General features: G+C 43.1%; 1 protein-coding gene across 1 annotated transcript in view; it reads left to right on the top strand.

The window, feature by feature from the left end:
* Positions 1 to 5,881: 5,881 nt before the first annotated feature.
* The window catches only part of CLMN (calmin), a 76,266-nt gene continuing 60,846 nt past the window's right edge, over positions 5,882 to 21,301 (top strand). Inside the window, exon 1 of the mRNA XM_071426551.1 lies at positions 5,882 to 6,107. Within this exon, the coding sequence (XP_071282652.1) occupies positions 6,026 to 6,107 (82 nt within the window). The 5' untranslated portion in view covers positions 5,882 to 6,025. The remainder of the gene's footprint in view (positions 6,108 to 21,301) is intronic.

Here is a 21,301-nt window from a genome sequence, read left to right on the forward strand (position 1 = left end):
GGTAAACATTGCAACCTTTGTTCAGTATCTACTGGGGAAACAAACCTTCATGGTGTGCCGGAGCACACAGAAGGGAATCTGAAGGTCCTGAATTCAGCTGGTCACAGATGAGTAAGAGCAAGTCAGGCTCAAAGGGGCAGGATTACACAATACTGTCACATGGATGAGACAAGTGCATCCCACATCCATCAGAAACAGAAGGAAAATAGACGCAGAATTAAAGGGAAAAATAACAAACAAGTTTCTACAACCTAGATAGAACTTCTTGTGTGTCAATTACTCTTTGAATCAAGGAAGGGTTTTGCCCTAGTAAGGGGAGATTTTGAATGAAAGGCTCATGGCAACAGAAAAGAAATCAGCTCCACAAGTACATAATATTCAAATGAGTTTTACATAACTACTCTCCTTTTCTTCCAACTTTCATCTGCATGGAAGAACAGCAGAAAACCAAACTGACTGTAAGAAAACCAGCCTGAAGGCCAGAGAACAGCCTTTCCCACTGCCTCTGTCAAATGCAGCACATATGTTCTCAATAAGTCACACCTTAAAATAAACCACACTTACCAAAGAAAATGAAAAACCAAAAGAGGTTTTTGGTTTTTGAGAGTGACCCACACAACCCTGCTCCCATCACACCAGCTGTCCTGATGAAGAATCAGAAGGAACTCACCTCTACAGCTCTAGCACATGAAAGCTGTCCCTGTGATCCCTCCCCATCACTCCAAAAGACCCAGACTTGGAAATAACCAAATTATTTTGTTACTAACTCAGTCCAAACAAGATTTACCTTGGTAGCAAGCAAACAAAACAAATTCACCTTCCAAGTCAGAAGCCACTGTAACTCCTGGCATTATTCATGGACTGTGTGATGAAACTCATGCAGAGCACATAAAGACCTTCCAGCAATTTCCATAGTCTGTTTATTGCCAGTATGTGGCACCAGTTGTTGTGAATCACTGTGGTTCATCAGTGTGGACTTCTGGGGGTCAAAGAAGGAGGAGACACAGCAGAGGGAGGCTGCTCAGCATCCAGAGTTTGTAAATGTGCTCAGTGGTACACTGAGGCAGGGCCAAGTGCCATCACCTCTCTTCTTCTTTTACCATCTGAAAGGGACTAAGAGGAAGATGGGTCTAGTGGGGCACAACACTCCTAAGCTGGTATTCATTTTATTCATTTATATATCTCAGTGTCTCCTCTTGACTTGGTTGAATTAGACTGTCTTTTCCTCTTCTGACTTTTTTTTTGTGTTTTGCTTTGAAAGTCTGTTTTACATGGTACCCCTCCCATTGTTTACATGTGTGTGGGCAGAAGAGCCAGACTATGGGGTGGCTGCTGTCAGACAGGGTAATAGAAAATAAATCTTTGCTTACCTATTCATCTGGGAGACCTAATGAGTCTTTTCTCTGCACTGGCCCTCTTCAGTATTTCAGATATGGGCTAAGGAAGGAAAATAAAATCTTGATGAGACCTAGAGGGGCATGATTATTGCCTTAAAATGGAGTGACCACTCAAGTTGGGATGTAATGTATCTGTAAAATACAAGAGTTAAATAAGAATGTGGATTACTTTCCTGTGTTACAGACTTTAACTTTCCTCCTTTTTCCTCATTCAGCTATAGGGTAAGACAGCATCCATTTTCAGTCCTCTTCCTGTAAGACTTCAGAAAAAGGGTTAAAAGTTGAGTGAGATCCTCACATACTCTGCAGCCCCTTTAACAAGGCAGAAGCACATGCAAAGACTCAAGGACAATACCAGCAGTGCAGGGGCAGGACCCAAATGCCCACCACCTTTCCCAAAGCACTGTTTGTCATGGGCAGAGAAACACCTCGCAGACCATGGCACTCAACAAGGATGTTTTGGGAATGCAGGCAAAGGGAGGTCTAGAAAGGATCAGTGGAATGTTGGTTTTGTAGCTCTTTGGTCTGAGCAGCCATGGATGGCTGAGGCATGGCTGGATAGGAAGTTACACTTCTCTGAGGTTTGGGTTGAAATGCAAGATATTTTCACCTATTTCAAGATAGACAACACCTTTTTCTGGTCAACTATTTTTTTAAAAAAGCAGGAAAAAATCCATTACCAGAATGACTATTCATATGGAGAACTCTGTTTATAAAGGCTAAAAAAATTAGCTACAATGGCATAAATATCTTCCTTAATTTCAGAAATAGCTTTCTATGTGTCAGATACCTTCCCTTGCCATTTTAGCAGGAATCACAAGGATTCTCCATCTGGACAGGCACAAAGCTGAGCTGTAGAATTTGATGGCTTTGTCCCTACTATTACACAACCTTTGAGTGTAAATTTTGTTCTCAAACTGAGAATTCAACTCATTAAATCACTCACCGGTAAGATAGGCATGGGAAACTAAAAGGATGGGAAACTAAAAGCTTTTTAACATCCTTATTCTGCATACACTAAAAAAAAAAAAAGATAAAGGCAATGCAGAAAAGTGGTAGGTTGCCCATGAACATATTTCATATGTTCTGAGTTCATATCAGACTCTCTGCCTTCTCATATGTGACAAAACTCTTTTTTTAATAAACCAGCTATTATAGTTCAGAGTCTCTGCCAAGTGTTTACAGCATTGCCCTAAGTAACAAGTCTGAGCCAAGGGACTTAATTAAATCTAACCTGCTTTTTCAGTTATAGAATAGTTCTTTAACATCAAAAGGCAACTGGACTTTGTTAATAAAATCTAAAATCACTTTTTGCTTAAGAGAAGTTCTTTACTCCTCACTGCATACAATCAGTTACTTCATAGAAGGCATATAGTATTTTCACAGATAATTTCCACAAGCCTTTACAGAGTTTACAACAACTAACATAAGATTTGGTGTTCTAGCTTTATATGAGAATTTCAGATTTCATACTTTCTTGCTGAGCTGATTCACAGACCCCAGGTTGCAGGGAAGAACTTAAAAAATGTTTATACACAATGCCCTGTTGATCTTACAATTTTTAAATGTCCTTACAATTTTATATGCTTACCTTTCTACTTTGGAGCACTTGGTTCTGCATATATGTTTTTTATAATTGTCTCAAAGGAGGTTCCACATATGATGGCTTGTGCTAACCACAAAGCTGATTTGGGAAAGGTGCTGGAAGTGAGATCTGAAAGTCTTGCGTGGACAAACTGCACGCCTCCCTGCACGCCTGCTAAGTGAAACTGGATCAGGCTTTCCATCCACAGCACCTCATGGGCCATGGTGTTAATGTGAGATGAGGTTGATGCAGCTCATATTGATGTGCTGGGCTGGAAATGGCAGTGATCAGACCTGGCAGACAGGCTGAACCCCAGGCTGAAGTCCTGCCTGCCTCGCTGGCACACACCAACCTCTGCTACTGTACAGGGCAACACAGAGCAGGTGTTTTCCCAGCTAAGAATGGTTTAAGGCCTTTCTCCTCTCTCTAAGCGGAAGTTTTAACTTCCCTGTGTTCACAATGTTAATCATTTACATCTTAAACCCAGCCTGACTCTGAGACCCAGACGGTGCAGGTCAAGTGCAGCCACCTGGCAGGCCTGGAGATGTCAGTGACGTGGGCTGCACCCTCAGCCACTGTGAGAGTGGAGGTGGGCAGCTCTTGCAGGAGGACAAGGAGGAGGCTGAAGGCAGTAATTAGCTGTAGGGACATCTGCAAGAACAGTGAATCACAGCTGTAACATCACAGGTCAGCTGGAGCTGGCAGAGAGGAGTTACAGCAGAAAGAGTGAAAGAGTGTGGCCAGCAGGTGCAGGGCAGTGACTGTCCTCCTGTACCTGGCACTGGTGCAGCTGCACCTTCAATCCTTTTCAGTTTGGGGATTTCATTGCAAGAAAGACATTGAGGTGACTGTGGAGCTGGAGCACTTCCAGACACAGGCAAAGAAGGTGGTGACAGGTCTGAAGCACAGGTCTTGTGCTTCAGAGGAGCTGCTGAGAGAGCTGGGAGGGTTAGCCTGGAGAAAAAGAGGCTCAGGAAGGATCTTATTGTTCTCTACAACCACCTGAAAGCCAAGGGAGGGTTATTCTCTTCTCACAAGTAACAGGTGACAGGATAAGAGGAAATAGTCCCAGGTTTTGCCAGGGGAGGTTTAGATTGAATATTAGGAAAAAGTTTTTCACTGCAAGAGTTTTCAAGCATTGGAAAAGGCTGCCCAAATGGTGGAATCTCCATCCCTGGAGGTATTTAGCAGACTTGTAGATGATGTAGATTTAGCAGACTTGTGCCACTTAGGGACGTGTCTTAGTGGTGGCCCTCCCAGTATTAGTTTCACGGCTGAGCTTGATGATGTTCAAGGTCTTTTCCATCCCAAACAATTCCAAATTGGTGAGTCTATGATTCTGCAGCTGAAGGTTGCAGGTTGGTTTCCTTCTCCTCACTAATTTGTGGTGTTCTGACCATAGCAAATGGCCACTCAGAGGTCTCACAAGCAGGCCAGTGCAGAATGGAAAGGACTATTTAGAGAGCTCATAACACCCCAGCTCCAGAAGGATGCTCACACACAATGGGACAAAGCCTCAGCTGTCCCCATCTGGCTCTGGGAGTGGCCCTGTTTTGAGCTGCAGCGTGGATTAGGGATCCTGAGCTGCCTCTGGCAGACAGTATTTCCACTGATGCTGTGAAGTCATTCACCTGTTTTTCCCACAGCCACTCTTGCTCAGTTTCCAGCTCCACCTCTAAATGTGGTACTGATGCATTCAGCCCACTTGGATAATGCCTGGAAAAAAAACAGGTCCTCCCAGTGTAAAATGAAGGCAAAGCCTGGCATTGTGATTTGTGCAAATCTATTTGACTTCAGACGCTTTTTCTTCTCCACAAGCTGTTTTTTCTGCTCCTTATTCAGGTTTATAAACTCTTTGTCATGGCATTCATGTGTCCTTACACCTGTGCAAAACTTTCCAGTCTTGATATGTAAACAGCTGAAGACTGCCTCAGACTCTTGGAGACTGCATTTTGGGAGAGCTGACTGCTGCATGTTACAGTGGTGACGAATCCTTATGAGATGCTTAAGGGATGACTTTGCTTTCTCACCATCTCCATCTGATTTTGAGTGGTAATGGCAAAATCACCAGAGCAGGCTGTGGGAAGAGCGATGCATTCCTGAGCTGGGTGAAACAACTGGTTGTGTGGAGTGTTTGCTTGGGATCACATAAACACTTCAGACTTGAAAGAACCACAATTTCTAGATTCCCGTTTGTTTATATTTAACTTTGTAGATTTTGCTTACATGTTTTGCTAGTCTAACTCTTGATGCTATACTGGTCTGACTGGATCACGCCAAAATTTGCTGTTTACCTGCACGAAGGTACAAATAGTGGTATATTGCAATGAAATGCTTTGTATGCAAATGAAATACTCAAGCTGTTCATCAGGTTTGTAGAGAACAAATCTCAGTGACACCGAAGGGCCTTGGTAACAATTACTGTCCAAGCTGGATGAAAAATGGTGTACGTGGAGACAGTAAACGTGAGAATTCACCTCAAAGGAAATTGGAGAGCCTGAACAGACTACCAAGAGCACGCTAAATCAGAATGCAACTGTTAGTGGTTTTAATGTATAGTGGCACTGATTTCATGCCCTCGAGGAAAACCCCTCTGCTGCTCATACTTTTGTTTTTCCATTGCTGCCGTGGGTGCATGACACTTGTTTTAGGGACGGCGCTCCTCCGGTCCCCAGGTACGGCAGGAGGGCTCGGCGCTCCCTTCCCTCGGCAATAAACGCGTTTTTATGGGGAGCGCTGCGTTGGGACGGGCGGGGGTCCCGGCCTGCGCCCGAGGGGGCGGCCGGAGCGGGGCCGGGCTGAGGGCAGGGAGGGGCACGGCCGGACCCCCGCCCGCTCCGCCCCACCGCCCCCGGCCGGGCGGGCAGAGGGAGGGAGGAGGGAGGGAGGGATGGAGGGAGGGGCGCGGGGCGGGGCGCAGCCGGCGCGGAGAGGGGCCGCCCCCCCGCCCGCTCCGCTCCGCGCCCGCCGTCGGTGCCGGTGAAGGCGGCGGTGGCGGTGCCGCCGGCTCCCGCCGCCCCCCTGGCCCCGGCCCCGCGCCCCTATGGCCGGGCAGGAGTGGGACTGGTTCCAGCGCGAGGAGCTCATCGGGCACATCAGCGACATCCGAGTGCAGAACCTCCAAGGTAAACCAACACCCCCGCAGAAACCCCTCCCTCCGCCCCCGCGCCGCCCCGCTCCGGCCCCTGCTGCTCCCCCGCCGCTCCTTCCTCCCGCCGCCCCCGGCCGCCCGCGCGGGCTCCCGCAGCTCCGCGGAGCGGGGGCGGTGTGGGTGCCGGGCCGGGGGAGGAGGGCGGCGGGGCCAAAGTTTCCCCCGAACGCGGCTCCTGCCCGTCCGGCCGCGGAGATCGCGGCGCTGGGACAGGGAGCGGCCCCGGGGCAGGGACGGGGCGCGGGGGCTCCGCCGCGCTGGGGATGCTGCGGGGGCGGCACTGCCGTGTCTCCCCGGGCGCTGCTGCCGCCCACAGCCTCCCCCGAGGGCCGTCGGGGCGGGGGTGCGGGCTCCGGCTGGGCTCGGGGGAGATCCGGGGGGCTCCGGGCTCACCCTGCCGCGGGGGTCCCCGCGGGGCCCGGCCGGGCGCCCCGGCTGCCGGCAGAGCCCGCCCGTCGCTCCCCAGCGACATCTGGGGTCACCCGGCCGCGGTCAGGGCACGGCTCCGGGGCCGCAGCACCGCGATTCGAAGCAAAGCCGCTATCAGAGGACTCAGTTTAATGTATCTTCTAATATGCTGCTGTTGAATAAACATGGACAGAGCTTTTGGATAAATCATCTGCGAGATGCTCTCCTATTCTGCCACAAGCTGTGCCGGCGGAAGGGATGCAAATACCTGGCTCTGAATGTAGATCGGTATCAATGTAGCCGTAGTAGTAGTTCCTCCAAAGTTATGTTTGCCCCCTCACCAGGTAACTCCTCCTGACTGGAAAGGACAGCAAGACTCGATGGAAGAGGAAAAAAACATCAGTGGTTTATGGGAGAACAACTTGTTCAATGTAACATACTGATCTTAATCAATAGCTCCATAATACTGCGATGTATCTTCATGTTCCATAAAAATAATAGACTTGAATCAGAGGTCGTTATCTCTTCCTGTCTGTGCATAATTATATTAAGGCACTGTCTACTGGCAGAGCAGCAGACTTGCTGGAAATTAGTTTCGGTTTGGATTGATTACAGAAGATATATAATTTATCAGAAAAGAGAGTCAGATTAGCCATTCTTTCAGCTCTGGTATATTAATGCAGTTAGCTACTGATGGGGTCACTCCACATCATTTTGACCTGCATCATCCTGCCCTCTGAAATTCAGATTTTGAGCACAGTGAGGGCCGTTGATTCCAGGTTGCATTCCCCTTGGGTTTTGACGGTCTCTCATTACATTGTAGCTCAATGTTTCTGGCTTCTGTCTCAGTCCCTTTCGATTCTCTGTGTTAACATGGCTGGCCTGCCTCTGATCTCTTGCTGCTCAAAAGTGTAGTCATTAAGCCAAGTTTAATCCTTAATTCATGGGCATTTTTGAGAAGGAATACAAAAGTAATCTGTTCCTAGAAAGAGTAATATGTTTTTGGCTTTGCCTCCCATCTGTGAGAGAATGGTTAATTTCCCTTTCTGGAATTTAAAATGCAGATGCACACAGTACAAATGCACACAGCCTTATCTAAAATTCCTGTAGTTGTGTAGGAGAATGTCATCCTACAGAGCAAATTCCTTTGAATGACATTATGTTCATGAAGAAAACCTCCTGTTCTCTTCCTATCATCCAAGGGAAATTTTGAAACATATATTGGTTATCACCTTGCTTGCACTACTAAATAGGTTTTTAAGAAGTTTCATGCCTCATGTGAGCTCTTACAGGGCAGAAAAAACATTTGTTCTAAGGTGCTGCTCCAAAGCAAGTGATAATAGCTGTCACAAAAGATATGATTTGTAACACATAGTTCTCACATTATCTTCTAGAGATGAAAAACATTTTACAGATGGCAAGTCTGATACTCGTGAGAGTGTGATTTTTGTCGCTTGGGAGCTTGGTGGCAGAGCATGGTGCTTCTCTTCAGAACAGTTTTTTGTAAAATAGCAGCATATGCTCTATGCTCATATGTGGTAATTAAACTTTCTTCTGCTTTATAATTCAAAATTCAATCTCCCCTCTCAAAACAATGCCATCTGAATAATTGCTAGTATCATTGTCTATCAGTTGTAGAATCAATAAAAGCTTTGATGTGCTAGAAAGTCAAGAGTTTGGGATGAAAAACGAGGTGAGGACAACAGAGCATTTCCATCAGCACCATCAGACCCCCCAAGCCCTGCTGCCCAGAGCCTCATGAAGGACCTGTGCTGTGGAGGTCCCTTTCTGCTGCTGCACCTCCAGCTCCTGCAGCACTCTCTTGCAACTCCAGCTGTGTTTAGAGTGCCAAGTGGGTGGTTTGTCTTATTCCAGAATGCTCCCATTCACTGGGACATTTTGCATATGTGGAGGTCCCTCCTGGTCTCTGGGGAACCCATCATGTTAATTCAGACCCAAGAAGGAGTAAGGAGGGGATGGGAGGCAGCAGCTCAGTATTTGCAGATATGAAGCACACATGCAAACACTGGCATGTGTGCATGCAGGGCAGAGACTCCTGGGCTGATGCACAGAGCCAGAGAAGTGTGAGGTGTGCAAGGCAGACAGAGGCAGTGCAGCCATGCTGTGTCCAAGCCATCCTGCCCAGCTTGGAAGTGCTGGAAGAGCCCAAGTGCTGATGACTCAAGTGAGAAAGGGTCACAGGCAGCCTAGCTGATATTAAGGTTTCTGCAGGAATCACACAGACATCTGCTGTAGTAGTTCTCCACACCCTTTCTGGATCTGATTTAAAAAGTGAAAATTGTTTATTTCTCTTGCAAATTTCTTCATTATGTCTAAGCTAAGCTATTGAGCACTGCTGACATGAATTCTATTTGAAGATAGCATATGTTGTTTCAGTCTGTTGCATCTTCCCTCTCTAGTTTGGTTGTTCCACATCCAGGAAGAATCCAAGATGCCAGTTACTGGGAAGTGTTTGCTCTCATGAAGATGCTTTTGCAGTGGTATGATCCCACCAAATTGAGATGTTGTAGGTGCATGTGCTGGCTGCAGAAGTAGCTTCAGGAGCTATATGTTCTGTCATGTGTGAAATTATGGCCGCTGTGGGTTTTTCAGCTCTTTCATAGGGAAACTAAAACTGACAGCAAGGGGCAAAATTTACTAAATGGGCAGGACTTGGGGGTGGAAAAAAAAGAGTTTAAAAATGGAATTACATCTTGATATTTAGGCATGTAATGATGGGCTTCTATTTCCCTTTTCCATCAAGAGATTTTCTATTTGATTTTTTAGAAGTAGGAAGTGACATTTCAAAACTGTGTCAGCTAAGTGATGCTAAAAGCCAGGCACAATTCTTCCATTCTCAACAGAGGTGATTTCAGAGAACAGAAGCAGAAGTGACAATCTAATGGAGAAGAGGAGAGAGGAATATAAAGAAGGAATAAACATTAGGTGTGGTGATGCACAAACCAAGTTCTTCCCTCCCGGTGTGCTCGGTTTCTAAATGCATTTAAGAAACTGATACCCTCATGCTCTTTGTTCTGATTGTATATTCTCCATAGTGAATTTCTCCACATAGAGAGAAAAATGGAAAGCCTGCACAGAATGTAGGAGTGCATTTTCAAGCAGGGGAATGCTCAATAATTAATTTCCTGCCAGGAGATGGTTTTTTCCCCTCTTTCTTTCTTCCATTATGACACCATTGGGAACATTTTGTTACAATACAAGAATACTTTAAAATCTTCCCTACTGGAAGCTTGATTTAGGATCCTCAAAAATATACTTCCTTGTGTGGCAAATTGCACTTGCTAGAAAGAAGCAACATCCTCATCCTCTTTTAGATGATATGTTGGTTGTGTGCTTTGCAATAGTCTAAATGTGTGTTGAGCAGTACATATCTTTCCTTACATTCCTTGGAATGAAATATATAGAGATGAATAATTGTGCAGTCAGATGTATCATCTCTGGCAAACAAGTGCTGCTACCACAACTTTAAAATAATTATGGTTTGAATGTTCATTTTGTATATTTCTAATAGAGTAGATGGGCTGGAATGGTAGAACTCTGCATTTCTGCTATCACAGAACAAGTCAAGGTCCTGCTGCTTGTTATTTCACTACTCACTCAGGGTTTGATCCAGAACTCACAGAAACCTGTACGTATTTATTCCTTGGTTTCTGTAGATTTCAGTATTTTCTTGAGTCTCATTCTTGCTCTTCTGAGGGGTACATGGCCTTCAAAAGTATTTGGAGGTCTATGCAGGAGTGTATTGTAGCATTGACAGAAATAACGGAGAAAAAGAAGGGTCACAGACTGGAAGAAATAACCTGAACAATATCAGCCCCATTGGTTTCCCATCCTTGCCATAGTTTATATCTCTGGGTGGATCACTCAGTCATAAAGTCCCAGCACTCTCTGATTTTGCTTGACTTCCTGTTTGGATCCTTGAGATCTAGACTTCACAAGCTTTGGACAGTAGTAGTAACTATAATTGTCACTAACATGAATCTCAGCATCTTATGAGGTAACAGATGAACAGATTCTGAAGCCTCTGTCTCAAGAAGTAATACAAATGCCTAACTCACACAAGTTAACTCTGGCAGTGAGAATATCTAGATACCTTTACTTTGTGGGGGCTTAAGCATCACTGATGGATGACCAAAGGCAGGTGCTATAGTCAGTCTTGAAAACGTTTCTCTCTGTACTTTTTTTTTTATTTATGTATGAGGCCTATTGTTAATGACTTTTGCACTTAACTACAGAGAGTAATAATTTTCCTTTAATTACAAGATACAGCAGCATTCAACTTGTTTGCTGTAGTTTGACATGCTTTTCAAACAGATGGAAATTTCACAAGTAGAAGGAAACCTTTTTAATGTATCCATTCACTTTGACAAAAGTAAGGTGCTGTAACTGTTCATTACTTTAACTCTTCTATAACTTGTCACCATACTCAGCAAGATTTCATTCTGCCTGGAGGCATGTTCATTTAGTGGAGATCTTTGTAGATTCAGGTGACATTTGGAAAGATTAAATTGTCTGGAGATCCTTAGGCAAAGCACTGTACAACTACAGAGTGATCCTGTAAAAGTTAAGTTAAATACGCCTGAGAATTATAAATGTGAACCCCCAAAATACAGATTCAGATCCATGAATGAGAGGAGATGCCAAAGCTAATGCTGGAACCCAAGAGTCCTAGTGGGCATGGTCTGGGAAGGGCAGTCTCTTACCTGGCAGTATCTGTCAGCCATGGAGGGAAGACTTACCCTGCTCCAGATGCAGGAAACCCTGGCACTGAAAAAAAGGAGCAGGAGGAGGTGAGACAAAGTGCAGATTGCATGTTTCAGCATGCAATTTTAACAAGGGTAATGCCTAATTTCTCTAACAAATTACAAGTCTGGGCTCTCTGTCCCACTGAATGGATGAAATGACACCAAATTCAAATCATGCCCAGTAGCTCCCCAGTCACATGAACTCTCTTGTGTGCTGACAATTTGTCTTAAGAGAGACTCTGCTTGGCAGCTGCATGGACCTGACTCGAGGCATGGGGTTGATGTGCTGTCACTTGCCAGCATCACCTTCTCTGTCTTTCCTGGGTGAGCTGTTGTTCAAGTGCTGACCAGTCTCAGCACTGGGAGAGCTGGTGAGACCTCAGATCATGTCACTTGCCTGAAGTCATAGTTAAAAAATGACAGTCTTCAAAACACTGTGTTAAAACTAATGATGATTTAAAAATATAATGGACTTTTCATAGTTCTCCTGCTTGTTTTTTGTTTTGCCCACTTGACTTGGACAGAAATTCAAACAATTTTCTTTCTCCTAAGGACAATTTCAAGGTTATGTCATTTGCCTTCTGAAGAATGTATAGCATTTATTTTGAAAATATTACAAAGAGATTACTTGATTTCATTTTTAACTTTTAAAGACAGACTTCTGTTGGACTAGAAGAAGCAACCTTGGGCATTTTGGCTTGTCAGTGTCCATTTAGACATTATTTGTTTATGTCCTAAGTTGTTGAACCTTACTGTTATTTCAGAATGATTCTTAAGGGCATATGTCTAAAGGGAAAGAGCCAAATATCTGTCTTGTCATGTAGAAGTCAAAATGATCTCAAAAATGTATTCAGGAGTAGAAATTACCAGATAGGCAGTGAGATGTGTGTCAGTGCTGGGGTGGTGAAGGGCATCACAGCACCTTATAAGAAATAAGTGTCTTTTTCTACATGTCTCTGTACCTGTTATTCTATTTTTATATCTCCCCAGCCAGTTAAATACAGGGACTGTAGGTGGAGGATTGCAGGATGAATTTTACTTCGTTATAATTGCTGCATATTTCTGTGCAAAGAGCTGAGCTGTATTTTAGCTGTACAGCCGTGAACAAAAGTTTAAATTGGCATCTTCTAGGATGGTTGTAATAGCAACAGCCTGGATAGCTACAGAGTGAATGCCTGTGGACCTGTAAGCTTTAAGCAGAGGATTTCTTTATAAAACCCGAAATCCCACTGAATCTGAATAGATGTTATCAAAAATACTTAAAAGGTAACTCTAATCCTGTGCCCATTACTTTATTTGATAGCATGATTCAAGACATATATTTGTTATAATAATGTAATACTTTGAGGGATTCTATTAATTTTCCACGAATTAATTTCAAACACAAATTAAAATGCATTTTATGCCATAGTATCTTGAAAGTTATTTCTGATGTTGGTCAATGGAATTCAGACCTAGTGTATTTGTCAAGAATGAGTTACCTTGCTTTTTATACTTTTAACATTAGCACCTCTTACTGTTAGCAGTCAGAAATGAGACCTTTCTAGACTTTCTAGCAAATCTAGTGTTGATTTACTTCATTATATTTTTCCTCTTTTTGTAGTGTAATTGGTAATATAACTCCAGTTATTTACAAAATAAATGTTCATTAAATATGTTGTCACAGAGTTAATTTTAAAAACAAAGATTTATATACCAGTCCTTTTTATATTTAATGCATTCATCCTTTTGGATCTTCATTTTATCATAATTAAGACTGGAGATGAGTGCATTTTGTAGAGTCCAAAGCTGCTCTTCCATAGTGTCCATTACCAGGAAACATGACTGTTCAGATGCTCCATATGTCTGAGTTCCTCTTGAGCCCTGCTAAGGTCAGAGATGCTTTACCCATACCCAAGGAATGCCCCAGATCCATTTTTACTCTTCCAGCCTGTTTTTCCTGTTTTCTTCAAGACATGCCCTTAACAGTGCACTAAACCCCCCGACAATTGGGAGGCCATGTGTTATTCATGTGTTGTAAGAGCCGTATCACAGCCTGAAGTGTCCATTTCACAGGACTCCAGCTGAAGCTCTGAACTGCAGCCAAAGCAGAGGGAGCAGTTATGTGCACAGGCTGTCTTTCTGTTGTGCACTAATGGCCAGATAGAAGTACTTTGCCATTTTGTTTCAGTCCTTCTGAGGAACCCCCTAATGCATGTCAATAGGTGTTTGGTGTATGCAGTCAGGGTAGCTCACAACTGAGGGCTGATTATGCTTCTCTTGGCTCAGTGAGAAGTAGGAAGGGCAAGAGAGACCTGGCTCTGTGACAAATGGAAGCAGTGCCAATGAAGATAACTTAAAATCTGATCCTTCATATGCCTGCATCTGGACACATGATTAAAGTTTTCTGGCTCTTACTGATGTTCATGATAAACATGAACTGCAGCTGTAACTTAATAAAGATATAGCATTTATAAATAACATTGTATGAAATGTCCACTTCAGACTTACTGTCTTAAATACAAGGAATGAAACATAAATCTGTCTGGGCTGTTTGCCCGGGGAGAGGAACACGGCAACCAGAAGCAGGCCTGTGGGGAAGAGTGTGCTCCTCAGAAACCTAGATAGTGCAGGAGGGACCCTGGCCAGTATTTGCATGTCATACTTCAACTTGGTGAGACATAAAAATCCTGCCCAAATGAGTAGATGATCTTCCAGAGACAAAATTCCCATTGACTCTCCCTTTTTGATAAGGTACTCCCTAGGCCTGTTTCTGGTACAAATCCTGAGTGATTCCAAGAGTAACTGCTAAGAGTACCTGGGAAACGTCTCCTTGTTCTCAGGTTTCAGGTCCCTCTCCTTCTTCTCAGGTTTCAGGCTGTGGAGGGGACTTCCTGGCCCAATGATTAGTGCCACTGAACAACATTTAGTTCCTGTTGCTCTGATTTTTTTTCTTTTTCTTTTCTTTGTTTGGTTTTTTGTTTGGTTGTTGTCTTTTGTTTGGTTTTTGTTTGTTTGTTTGGGTTTTTAAGATCTCTCTGGACACAGGACAAAGGGTGATTTGAAGTTTTAGACTCTTGCCTGAGTTCTTCTGTTTCTTCCCGTCATAGAGAAAAAACTTGTTAAGGGAGTTGATGTTGGTTAAAAGAACTTGTGCTCAGTCTTCCTGCAGAAGTTGTTTGGTTATTGACATTGGAAAGAAGAAAGAGTATGAATTTTTACTGGTAAACTGCATTTCTTCTTGTGAAGGTAGACAGTCTTTTTGACCTACTAGGTGTTGGCCTTTCAAAGCTTCAAAACATTATGTGTTTCCTTATCAGAAGGATTAAAGAAGATAGGAGGCTTTCATTCAACAACTCTGTGTATGAAGAGAGGAAGCACCATGTTCTGGTTGCTAGCACAGCTAAAGGATGCTGTAAAATCCTTGGTCTAAGCTGCCGCTGACAGTATCAGTCATCATGAGTTTATTTTCATTTAAGAATTTGAAGGTTGCACCAGTGTGACTCCTGTGAAGTCAGGAAGTGGTGGATGGGTTGACCCTGGTGATGGGAGCCCATTTCTGCAGGAGAAGGACAGTGCATGCTTCCTGTCCACACCCAGTCAAGAGGGGCTGTTCTCAGGTGCCAGTGTAGCTGAGGAGGCCTGGGAAGCTGATATCCATCTGTCTCAAAACTGGAAACTAATTAACACAGCAAGTTATATTCAGATTTTGTTTTAACTGGTCAGATCTTAGTACTTTTCAAGTCCTTGACACCCGTTAATTTTGGGAAAGGTCGAAGCATTATTTCATTGCCCATCCCACAAAGGGCTCTAGAGCAATGTTTTTTTCCTGCAGGATCTCAGCTCTTTTCGTGCACAGTGAGTCCTTTGCTTTTATGTTGGGGCTGATTAGGAAAGCCAGTTGCAGAAGCAGCCTGGATGCCTACAGCAAGTGCTGATGAGACCCCCTTGCTGCGTCACTCAAGCCAGTAAACAGCTTTGTCATTTAGGCACTTAATTATGAACTGGATGTTCACTTCACCTCTTATATTCTCATTTCCCTAATGAACCAAAGCTTAGGAAGAGTGACTGACTTCAGAGCTGCAGCAGTTTGGGCTCTTTGAGCCAAAGTTTCCACTCATTTAATTTATCACACTAATGATCAGTTTTGGAGCCTAAACACAGGAGCTGCATGGAAAATACAGCATAATGTGCTAATGTGATGGCCCCATGACAGAAAGATTGGTGGGGGCTGCCCACTTCTTCTTGGCTTTCTAGTCCTGCTACACATGTGTATTCTTGCATGCAGCATCCTTAAAGAATGAAGGGGTTGTTATGGATGTGGAAGTAGCATTTAGGAATTCTGGTTTTACAGAGAGGGTCCAAACTTGAGTTATGGTACTCAGATAATATTGATACCCATAGGCTTTCTTTCTTACTGCTTTGTGTTTGACTTGACTGAAACTGAAATGTGTTCCTACTGCATTCTAGCAGGGATTTATTTCTATTTTTTTTTTTAGTGTTTGAGTGTCTCATGGTTTTAATGTATTTCTCTAGATGACACCCTTAAGTCAGGTTTGAGGATAAAAGACACATGAAAGCCAGAGGATTAAGTTATCCAGAGAATCTAATGACATGCTTTTCTATGTATGAACATGGAAAATTTTGGTGGAGCAGGGCTTGAATCTTGGTATTCTCTTTTCAAGGTGACCATTGGAACTAGCTGACCAAATTCCTTTCTTCACACCTTCTTCTCTCCTTCACTGTGTTACAGCAAAAGCTAACAATGTTCCCTGACAATTCATGTGGCATATATACTGCCTTCTCCACAGAAACCTTTACAAGCTGATAATTGCCATGAAGCTCCAGACCCATCTTTCAGCCCAGTATGTGGTGTTCTCATGTTGGTGGCAGGTGGTTCCCCTCTGGGTTTGCATGTGCTTGCTGGTGTTCTGTGCAGTGCACACCAGTTGGGGTGAAGGTTAACTGCAATCAGATTTCAGTTTGGTCGACTTGGGGTTTTTTAAATGAAAGAAAAACAAAATGTTTGTAGAATGGAATAAACCTGCTTTGTTCTACTTTTTCCCTATTTGTGAAGATGTACTTTTTGATGTCTCATTTTGATCATCTCTATGAGTTACTAGTTATCATCTTCAGGTAGAAACTCTTTTTTCCTTCAAGGGCTTTGGAGTTACCTCAGTTAAGATCCAAATTAGCCGTGTTCCCTCTGGCCCTTTGTACTATGCTTTCAGTTCACTGGGTTTGTTACAGAAGTTTTGTTTATTTTGTTTTGAGTATGTGTTTCTAGAAAGAAGATAAAGTAAAGCTGGGGAAGGAAGACAACTTCCTGCTAGATGGAAGAGGGTAATTAATGATGAACATCTCCAGGAACTATAATTTGTTTTCTTTGAGAAATGTATGCTAATAAAAGCTTTCTGCTTGCATGCATAAATGAATCACATTAAATTTTGTCCCAGCATGAACTTGCTGTCAATTCATGCTCTTCAGTTCTCAGAATCATCCAAATGTTATTTTAACAGAGAGCAGTGGTATATCCATTGTCCTGAAACCCTGTCGGCCTTGTGCACAGGCCTGAAAGAGCTTGGTGAAGTACAGAGGAAGACTGAAGAACAGCTTACCAAGGGCATGGATGAGGTGTTTTTATCTTGTGTGAATGTAGGGAAGGATGTGTGTCTGCCCTGCAGACACACATAGGAATATGTTCTGCAAGAGAAAGAAATCAGAGAGTTAATAAAAACAAAATTAGAAATAGGACAGCAATCAGATTCTGTGTTTTCTTACTGCAAAGGTCACAGAGGATGAGGCAATTAATTGCCTAACCTTTAGAAGTGGTTTATAATGGAAGCTCTGCGATATCTGAGAGCATAAGCTGCCTTGAATTGAAGCAAATTGCAGCTGGTGTCTTGTGGAGTTACAGCTTGACAAATAAGCCATTCTGACCTTCTCCTGGAAGATTCCTTTCCTTCTTTGTTCTCTATCCCCAGTTTCTCAACCTCTTTGGTGTTTGTTTGGTCATCTCCATCTAGGCTTGGTTTCATTGCACGAGCAGAGGAAAGCTGTTTTAGTCTCATTCTTAGAGATGAGTTGTTAATACTATGAGGAATGAATAAATGACAGGTGCTTTGCTGGGCACCTTCCCCTACCTTCTCAATCTGTTTTCCACCAGAGCATGGGAAGTGCTGAGGCCTGGTAAGTCCTGAAATAGCCCTGAGTCTTCCCTGGGCAGGTTCTTCCCACTGCTCACGGGCACTGGCTCGCGACCAGCATGTGCGTAGGAGCTGATCCATCACTTAAGGCTTCTTTGGGAACCCCAAAGAACAATAATATCCTGTTGACTAGGATTTTACTATTTATATCCATCAGCTGAGCAGCCACCTCCTCTGTCTGCTCCTTGGTTACCAGTCTGTAAATCTGTCTTTGGACCACATTGTCTACTGCATGGTTGACAACGTGATTTTAAATTTCAAGATGAATTTGCTTGAGACACTTAGAAGAGCAAATACATCAATGACGAAAGGCGTCAGCTTTTTTTGCTTTGTTAACCTGTTCACTTTTTGGACATCAGACAAAGAGACTGTCAGGAAGCTAACCTAAAAAACAAGGGCTTTCATTAGGAAACAGTACAATAACAAGAGGAAAACAATCAGATCCCTTATAGGTACCTGACTGTGAAGAAGTGCTGACATACACCTGTCAGATAAAAGACTGAATCCTGCCACCCACATACTCTCCTGGCAGTTTATTTATTTTTTTTTCCACTCATTTTTTTCTGCAGCAGATTTTCAGTCTTCTTGAGTAGAAAAGATAGCAGTTTTTTCCAGGAAAAACCCCTTCCCTGGCTTTGAAATGTAAGGAAAAACTGTCAAATTTAGCCTGGTATTTTCTAGTTTTTTTTTTCCTAGGCTATTTTCTATTTTCTGCTTTTTCAAAGGTGAGCTTTTTAAGAGAAGCTGTACAATTTACTTTGAAGAGAAAAAATACAGTCTAACCTGTGGGAGTCAGCTAGAGTGAAGTGAAAATAAAGCAATGATTTCACTGCCAGCTTTTATGAAGATTTTTGAGGCTCCTATCAGAAAATAAAGTGTGCTAGTTACAAAATCCAGCTGCTTTTGTTCCAGTATGGATAAACCTGTGGACAGAGGGGGTTAAACCAGATCTGAATCAGAAGGGGCCATTGCTCTTCCTTGGAGCTAATTTTAATGGAATGTGGAACACTTAGTTCTGTAATTCTGCTTTTGTGCCATCCTGCATGACCACAGACCAGTTATTTTCTGAAGACCTTGCCAGTGTATCCACCAAGGAAGCACCAAATAGCTCTTGGCTTCTTGGTTCCTTCTTTTCTGCACTTTGGAATGTGATGGCTCTGCCCATCTCCCTTCTCCTGTGCTATCACTCCCCAGCTCTGCCTTTTGAGGTTTTCCAATGCATGTTTGTCCTTCTTGTTAAAGCACTGCAAGCAAAATACATGGCAAGTTCAGCACTTAAAAGTGAATTAGGAATACTCAGAGAAACCAGTATATTTTCTGAACCATTTTTTGTAATTATAGTGAAAGCTTTGTGCTTATAGAAAGTTTGGAGTATTTTTGGTACCATCTGGACACCTAAGCTTGGACAACAAATCACTTTTGACATAATGACGACAGTGTATAATACTGTGTTCTTCTAACCCATGTCTCATTAATGTAGAAGCACATGGATTTTCCTGCAAAATGTGGATTCACCATCTGTGCTAGTATTCTCTGCAGGAAGTGAAAGCCTGTTCTTTGTGTTGTGATTGCAATGGACCCATTCTGCATTTACTGCCTTCTCCCTTGGACCAAATGGATAGGTCACAGAACAATATACATCTCACCAAACACCTCTTACTGCTAATGCTTTTTTACCTTACATCCAGTTGGGAGCTACCAACATTTATTAATGGTGGAACTCACAGATTAAGTGACATTTTTCTGTTATTCCCAGTTTCACTTCTGTATGCTTTGACATTCATTTGGGCTGGAACCTCTGGACTTGGGGAAACTGTGAATTCCTTGCATGCCCCTTGTAGATGTCAAAACCTAAGGGACAGTAGCATTAAGAGATAAATTGTTACAGGAACATTTATAAAAGGTGTAGAGTTGCCCATTGAGTGTGTTGCAGCTTGGTTTGAATCACCTTGCACACCAATTATAAAGTAGCTCAGAGGTTATTTGCCTGTAGAGCTAGGAATGGTGTTTTAGTCTGATGTAAGGCTGGGGATCCTCAGCTTCACTGTACTTCACCATTGATGTCTGACCTGCTATTTAAATTCTCCTGCCTTCCCTGTGACTCCTTTTAAATTTATGGAATAATAGTTAAGGTTCTTATATAGAAGGTATTGCAAAGCAATCTGTCTTTTTACCATTATGTAATTTGAAGTATTACAAAAAAAGTGTCCTGTATGCTCTGAAACTTTATACCACTAACTGATAGTTTCATTCATACTCACAAGCCTGGTACTGATGGTTTCCCCATGAAACCTGTCAAGCCCAGGGATCTTTCATCATCTTATTCTTTCTTCATCTCTGTCAAATTCTTTTTTTTTCATACTCCTGGCACTGAGAAATAGATGGAACATCTTTAAGTAATAAATCAAGTACATTAGCAGTAAAAATTTAATCTGCTTCCGTAAATGAATTGATGTAGTATGACTGAGCAAAGTACAATTAAGGGACAGATTCTGTTTTCTTGTGCTTTCAGTAGTTTTACTTCTGCAATCTCATGGAGATAAGTTGCTTTATGGAAGATACAGATCTGTGTTTTATTAATAAGTTTTTATGGTAATTTTGATACATCAGTAAATAATATCAAAGGGGCAGGATAGGGCAAAAAAAGGGGATTTTTTTCTTGATGGATTCAGGGTATCAGTTGAGAGGTTAGACTTTTCTAAGGACATTGTGAGGAAAGACAGTTGAAACAGGACAGCAAGAAGATGCTGGGGTGAAAGCTGGACAAGCTGGTGGAGAAGGAAGGTGCCTGATCCCTTTGCTTTGGGGGGCAAGTCCATCTTTCTTCAGACACAGCAAATTACTTACTGGATTTGGTAACAAGTTTGAAACAGCAATAGCAAAGCCTTTCTTAGGTCCTTAAGGCAAAATTCTGGTGAGGTTTAACAAAGAAGAGCAGTGGCTGGTGGTGGTCAGCAGGATATTATCACAGAATTGGTTGGAGCAGTGTTTTCTGAAATGAGAAAATATCAGTAGGAGAGACTTGAACATGTAGGTAGACAAAATCCTATGATTTTGCCTGCTGGGATGAAAAAATCCAAAGCTGCTCACTGGGGACATGGAGGAGGAGATAGTTACAATATAGGAAGCTAAAAGATTTTGATGCTTTCTTCATGACTTAAATCCACCAAACCATGTAGTTGGGCAAACCTCAGTAACTATAAGCTATTAAGCTTGCCTTCATCCTTCCTACTTGTCATATCAATTTCTTTGCCTGCAACTGGGATCTGATGTTGCACCCACTGAATTTTTTGCCATTGAGCTCAGTGAGGCTAAATCTGGCTCCTGCAGTGGGGGAACTGCTCATCTCTGCCTGTCTCACGTGCACAGAGTTGCATGCCAGGGCTCTGAGCACTCAGTGAGGGTCCTCCAAGGCATTTTTAATATAAATGTATCTGCCTGCAGTTCAAAACCCTGAATGCACAGGACTACATACCAGAATTACACCCAGATCCTTGGATCAGCCCGATATCCCACACACTTGTCCTGGGCTGGCATGTTGCCAGGTGAGCCAGCAGCACTCCTGTGCAAGAGGGGTGATGTGGACGCCCCTGGGTGGATGGTGCAATGCTTCATGCAGTCATTTCCCTGGCTCCAGGAGTCATTCTTATGGCTTCTGGCCTATTTCTCGGCAAAGCAATTAGCAAGTCCGAAAGGTCTTGCCTCAAGGCTTTCACAAGCCATGAATTATGCATTTTATTCTGTGTCCTGCTTTTCCTTTCTCTAACATGCTCTTTCTGATCATGTAACGTCCTATTTTGCCCTCCCAT

The sequence above is a fragment of the Agelaius tricolor genome, unplaced genomic scaffold (assembly GCF_023055355.1).
Source record: "Agelaius tricolor isolate 1412-34295 unplaced genomic scaffold, bAgeTri1.0.p SCAF_5, whole genome shotgun sequence".
NCBI classification, from domain to species: domain Eukaryota; kingdom Metazoa; phylum Chordata; class Aves; order Passeriformes; family Icteridae; genus Agelaius; species Agelaius tricolor.